The sequence below is a fragment of the Quercus suber genome, unplaced genomic scaffold (assembly GCF_002906115.3).
Source record: "Quercus suber isolate HL8 unplaced genomic scaffold, Cork oak 2.0 scaffold_1144, whole genome shotgun sequence".
NCBI classification, from domain to species: domain Eukaryota; kingdom Viridiplantae; phylum Streptophyta; class Magnoliopsida; order Fagales; family Fagaceae; genus Quercus; species Quercus suber.
In genome coordinates, this window is record NW_027070546.1 from 2081 (window position 1) to 8631 (window position 6551).

General features: G+C 32.6%; 1 protein-coding gene across 1 annotated transcript; it reads left to right on the top strand.

Annotated features, from left to right (window-relative positions):
- Nucleotides 1-1307: 1307 nt before the first annotated feature.
- On the top strand, nt 1308-5834 carry LOC111994272 (uncharacterized; the record flags this gene model as incomplete). The annotated part of the gene is made up of 12 exons (XM_065769411.1): nt 1308-1433; nt 1508-1630; nt 1730-1902; nt 2067-2142; nt 3020-3106; nt 3732-3812; nt 3899-3931; nt 4208-4261; nt 4371-4412; nt 5034-5112; nt 5195-5265; nt 5335-5834. Coding segments are annotated over 12 exons (1044 nt in total), but the record flags the coding sequence as incomplete, so codon positions are not given.
- Between the last annotated feature and the right edge of the window lie 717 nt (nt 5835-6551).

Below are 6551 nucleotides of genomic sequence, written 5' to 3' on the forward strand. Positions count from 1 at the left end.
GTGCTATCCCCTTTTTGGGGCTAGAACCTCCTTTTTATCCTCTTTTTTAAGGATGGTTCCTTTGGAACCTAAAAGTGCACTCCCTTGCTAAAGAGCTTCCTTTTTGGATTTTTAATAGTATACTCCCTTGCTAATGAGCTATCAAATGTGCACTATCCCCTTTTCTGAGACCGTCCCTTGCTAAGGACTAGTTGCAGTATGATTGTCCCTTACTAAGGACTAAATACAATACTAAACTTTTAATCACGACTTGTCATAGGTTTTCAAAACATATTCAATATACTCACAAAAATAATCTATTCAAGATGCTCACAAAAATAGTCCATTCATAATTCTCAAAAATATAAAAATATATTCACGCTGATAAGTTTAAATAAATTCAGGTTGTCTCACAAGTTTTTCATAAAATGAATAGTCAATGTGCACATCAAGCATTTATAAAATATCGATTTACATATAGAATATCAACATATTTCTTTGATATAAATAGTTTAATAATCAACACTATTTTGGGAAAACTCCCAAAATTAGTAAACACCACTTACCTCTTAGTTGCTAAAATAAAAGAAATCAACCTCCCTTGAATCACAACAATTCAATAGAATTAGAACCTAAAATACTTGTGCACAGCCATAGAGAAGAAAGGAAAAAGCTCAAACGTGTTGCGGCTGAAAATAAAAAGGAACTTTCTTATGTATTTACATGTGTAACTTAAAAGGTAAAAGGCTAGGGTTATCAAAGCCTATATATTTACTTATGCCACCTCACTTGGGCTTCATATTCCAATTGTATTTATCTTATTTTTAATATCTTAAACCCAAATCAATTTAATTCATTTAATTGTAGGTCTCATTTATAATTTACGTATAATAATTTAATTGGTATCAAAATTATGGGGTGTTACAAAGAACTTTTTTATTATTGAAGGGTAAGGTGATCTTTTTTGTTTTTGGTGGATTATATATTTGACAAACACATGAAAAATTTTGAATTCCTGCTGATTCTGATTGAATGAATGGCTACTGACTACGTCATTCTTCTGAAATTGATCTAGAGTAAGATAAGCACCCTACATGATGTATGAAAGATGAGAGACAAAGAAGAGTTCAATGTAATTATAGTTCGACCATACACGTTGAAAGAATAAATATAAAAGAAAAAAAAAAGGGAAACTTCAATTACAACTGTACATAATTACCTTTCAAAATTGTGAATGACATTAATGCTTTCTCTGTACGATGCTATTAGCAGTACATTAATGATATTGTCAAGATCATCAAGTGAATTTACAAATTTGATTTTTCTGTATTCTTTTTTCAGCTATACTTGCCTGGAATCAGTCTACTGGATTTGTATATGCTTACTATGTGCTTCGTATAATATCTTTTATTCTAAGTCAAGGGAGTATTTTCTGCATTGCTATTGCATATTCGGTAAGAGTTATTCCTCAGTGATTGATAATCATGAATAGGGAATATTGGGGGTCTCATTTTTCCATCTTTTGCAGGCGGATGTTGTTGAAGAGAATAAGAGGGCAGCAGCTTTTAGTTGGATAACAGGCCTTTGTGCTGCTTCGCATGTCTTGGGAAATCTTTTGGCACTTTTTCTCCCAGAAAAGTACATTTTTCCTGTATGTTGCTGCTTTAAATTCGGCATTAGCCACACGGCCTTAATTCTGTCAAATTTTCCTCTTGTCAATTCATTTTACCATTTCAGCCTTTTGTTTCAGGTTTCAATAGCTCTCTTGATCTTTTGTCCAGTTTATATGCAACTCTTTCTGGTTGAGACGGTTAAGCTGGCTCCAAAGAGGGACCAAGATTCAGCTTGCTTGACTACGCCAATTAAAATTATCCAGAAACGATACAATGCAATGAAAGATGCTGCTACAATAGTTATGAGCAGGTAATTTTGTCTATAATCGAGACAACTTAAAATATTCTCATCTTGCATTACGTAAATACCATATCTAAAATCTCTTAGGCAGTCTTTGCAACCAAACCTTTTTAGCAGCAAAACATTATAAATTTTCTTTGTCTGGCTAAAAGTGCTTCGTTTTTCTTTTACAGTCCGACATTAAGAGGCATATCTCTGGTTGCTTTCTTCTTTGAGTTGGGAAAGTCTGGCATCAACTATGTCTTAATGGTATGTTTCCTATTAGTTTGTCATTTTAACAAGCAAATGGATGGTTGCATGCTGCAATTTCCTCTTGGTACCATCATACAACATCAGATATTTCAAAACTATATATATATATATATATATTTTTTTTTTTGACAAACGACATATTCATTCAGCCATTCCAGTGTAGTTTCAGTCAGAATCTTTAAAGCAATTATTTTGGAAAAAAAACTTGTATGCAACAGAAAGCTTTTGTGAGGCTTATTGCTGCCACCAATCTAAATTTGGCCAAAACCCGATTGTCATTATAAATCAGTAATTGACACATTGTATGATTTGGGGTGGAAAAATCAAAGAAAAGGTAGAAAGGGAGAATGCCCTGTAAATGTAACTTGTAGGAGTATGATTTGTTTGCAATGTGCTGACTCCAAAAATAGATAAAAATAATTTTGATTATAATATAAAGCTAAAGATGTCCAGTTTTAATGGAAATATTTCATAGAACTTATAGAAATAGAATGTGGAAGGACTAGGAGAAAGAGAAATTGGTAGACTTAAGACATGAAGCAGGAGACACTGGGGAGTTTGAATCAGAGGAGTCATGACTTGGTTGCTTAACAGTTGTCACAAGCATATGTCCTGAACCCACCAAAGTAATTTGAGAACTTTTGCGCTGAAACCCGTGCAGAAAAAGAAAAGGTTTGATGCTTCAGACTTGCTAGGGACTACAAAGCCAATGGCTTTTTTATTAATCAATAGTTTAGGATAAGGTAGTGCTAGATTTATCTGCTCATAAGATAATTGCAATTTAACCAATCCATGATGTTGAGTAATGATAGTTCATGAAACAATGTTTTCTTTTTGATTTGATGACTCGATGGTTATGTTACTACCTGTGCAGTACTATCTGAAGGCAGCTTTTGGTTTTGACAAAAATGAGTTCTCAGAAATTCTGATGCTCGTGGGATTCGGTTCAATTATTTCACAGGTGAAGTGTATTATAGAGCAAAAGTTTCCTTTTATTTACTTAAGAGATTGATATTCCCTTATACTGAAGATGTGAATTATTCTTTAGCCATCAGCCAAGGTAGCATATCAATATCTGCTAGTATGTTATTTTGTTATCTGCTTGGCATATGCCAGAGTTTTTCTCTAAATCCTCTGCTTGGTTGCTTTGAAGTTACCAAAACAAGAATTCTTTCAGTTGGGGTTGTAATGGTTGTTAATTTTCCTTCTGAATAGAAAACAATGCTAAGGCATCATGTTTATAAAGATGAAACAATTCTTAGGGTTGTATTCTGTTTTATTGTTTTCCCTCTTAATGAGCACAATATTTTTCACATTTGAAAATTTTTATAATTAAGAAGTTTATTTAATGAGTTTTGGAATTGAGAGTACTGTGCCTCTTAATACTCGATTCCTAATAGCTTATAATCCTGCCAAAGTCTTTGAAGATAAGAGCACTGTCATACTACTGGCATACATGAATTCTCTTTTGTCCAAAATATTCCGTATGATGTTCATGTTAAGGATGTTGTTTTCCTTTATGAAAAATTTAAAATCCTCAAGAAATGCTCTTCCTATAATATGTTCGGTTTGTGGTTTGCTTCCAGATGTTGGTGCTTCCACTAATAAATCCATTGGTTGGAGAGAAGGTGATATTGTGCATAGGAATACTTGCATCAATAGCTTATGTAAGTCGCTTATAATTTTTACTTTTAATACCCCCAGCACAAATTACAAAAGAAAAGAAAAACTAATGGTTCTTTTTGCTGTGCAGGCATTATTCAATGGCCTTGCATGGGCGCCATGGGTATGTACACACTTGATGAATGTTTTATTTAACTCTATACTAAAGGAAAAATTTCTGACACAGAAACACTTGAGCAGAATCTTTTCTTTATTTGATTTTTCTTTAAGCTATTTGGAATTTTATAGTTTCTATTCCTCCTTTTGGAGTTATAAAATCAATCATGTGTTAATCAAGAGTTTGTGAAAGTAAAAACTAAAATTTTCCTAGTTCTTTTTATTATTTTCAACTGTGGATATATTTCTCAGTCAGTAACAATGTGACATTGCCACAATGCAGGTACCATTCATGGGTGCCACATTTAAAGTGGTAGTTGTCCTTGTAAGACCTGCTGTAAGTATTGGAATCATCAATTCTTTCATAAAATAATATTCAATGTGATTATTCAGTTCACCTTTTAATTCTAATGGTCTTTCAATTTTTCTTGTCAAATTACATGCAGACTTATGCCATTATTTCAAGAGCATCGAGCTCAAATGATCAGGTTTGGAAAATACCTATGATCCCATTACCTATAGTTCTGCATTCCATAGTTCTTGATATTCTTTCTGGAAAATTATGATTTCCACCAAAAAAAAAAAATCTTCTACTAATATAAAGAAAGGCCTATTTTTTGTATTCTCGATATTGTCATACTTAGAATGAGGCTGCTTAATTAGATAACGTTTGAGGAAAGCTAATGCTATCATCTCATATGTCACACTACTCATCTAGACCTGGATGTTTTCTACTTCTTTAGATTGAACTTTGAACTCAGTTGGGAAAAATAAGGTAGATTCATCAACATGTGTTCAGTATGAATCAGATCAGCATGACGTAGTAGTGAGTTTTGAGTTTAAAGTGGTGGCTTTCTTGGCAAATTGGTCCAATTATTTTTCTCTTTTGATTTTTTATCTATGGTTGTCGAATGAAATTGTTTCATTCACTTAACTGATAGAGAATTTCAGGAGTACACTAAAGAAAAAAAGAAATAAAAGTAGATACATGGGGTTCTCCCGTATCAAAATAACTTGTTCTGTGTTGAGTTACAACTTGAGCTAAATAAATTAGAAAGCACTTGTACCGTGGTCACTCCATTGACACGCATGCTCAATTGTTTGTGCAGGGAAAAACACAAGGATTTGTGGCTGGTGTGGAATCATTATCAAGTTTGCTATCACCACTTGTAATGAGTCCATTGACTTGTGAGTAAACTAACTCATCTTTTGTTTAGTTGAGTATTAGAATCAATTCATGTCTTACTAACAAGTTAGATTGTTCTTTTAGCATGGTTCTTATCTAGCAGTGCCCCTTTCAACTGCAAAGGTTTCAGTATTATATGTGCATCTGTATGCATGGTAAGCACATACCCCCCCTTCTCTCTCTCTCTCTCTCTCTTAACTAACTCTGAATCCTAATCTCCTCAGATGATTTCCTTATGTTTTGCTTGCCTACTTGAACCTGGGGCACCTTCAAGCAATAATTCAGAGGATGACATTGAATCACCATTGCTAAGTGAAAGTTGATTGTTTGTCCCAATTAACGCAAACAAGCTTCCAATGAGTTAATCCCTTAGAAAGTTCCTTTAAACTTTATGCACCCTTGAGCTACAAAAGATGACATTGAAGCTTCATCTTGACATTGAATCACCATTGCTAAGTGAGAGTTGATTGTTTGTCCTAAGCTAATATAAATATTTGGGGTCCCATGCATAGAGCAATGTTGTAATTGTATTAGAGGAAATAAGCTTCCAATGTGTTTATCCCTTAGAAAGTTCCTTTAAACTTTATGCACACCTGAGCTGGAGAAGGTGACATTGAAGCATCACCTCCAAGTGATATAACTCATTGTTGTATTTCCCAAGTGTTTTGTAATAGCTTTTACAGGTGGTGATGTCATATTTGGCATCCATAAAAACACATTCATAGATACAGATATATAAAAATTAAATCATAGATTTTAAAAAGTTTCAATTAAAAATTAAAAATTAAAATTTTATACAAATTTGTCCATTAAGAGACTATCATGTAAATATCAAGTGCAATGTTAGTACAAACTATTTCACAAAATAATAGCACTTCTATTAAATTGTATTTTGTCTATTAGAATTTTTATGTTGTTTTAAAGTATTTTTAGTGTGAAAATACAATATGCAATTCACATGAAACTATCAAAGGATTTTGATGTCAAGTAAGTTTTAATTACAGTTTATGTGAATTTGTTACTTTTTTTTTTAATTAGCGGTAATTCATTAGAGACAGATTTGAAAAGATTTAGAAAATTCATAGTTTAAATTAAAACTTATTTGATTCAAAACTACCTCCAAATTATAAGCAAAAAATTATATAGTTTAGAGTATAAATCGTTACAAGAAAAATGTTTGTATGATCTTAAATACTCCCAAGATCAAGACTTATCACTTATGTATGAACAAATTTTGCAAGAATCTTGTAGTTGTATTTCCAATTGATACCTTTCAAGTGTTTTCAACTAAGACACACTGTTTTGAAATTCAAACTGGACTGAGAGGTTTGACCTGGTTGACCGAGAACCAAGTCTTGGGCCAGTTTTATATGTCACGGTTCAATAATTTCAGTATTTTGGTAAAATTTAACTTTATATGTCACGATTCAATAATTTTAGT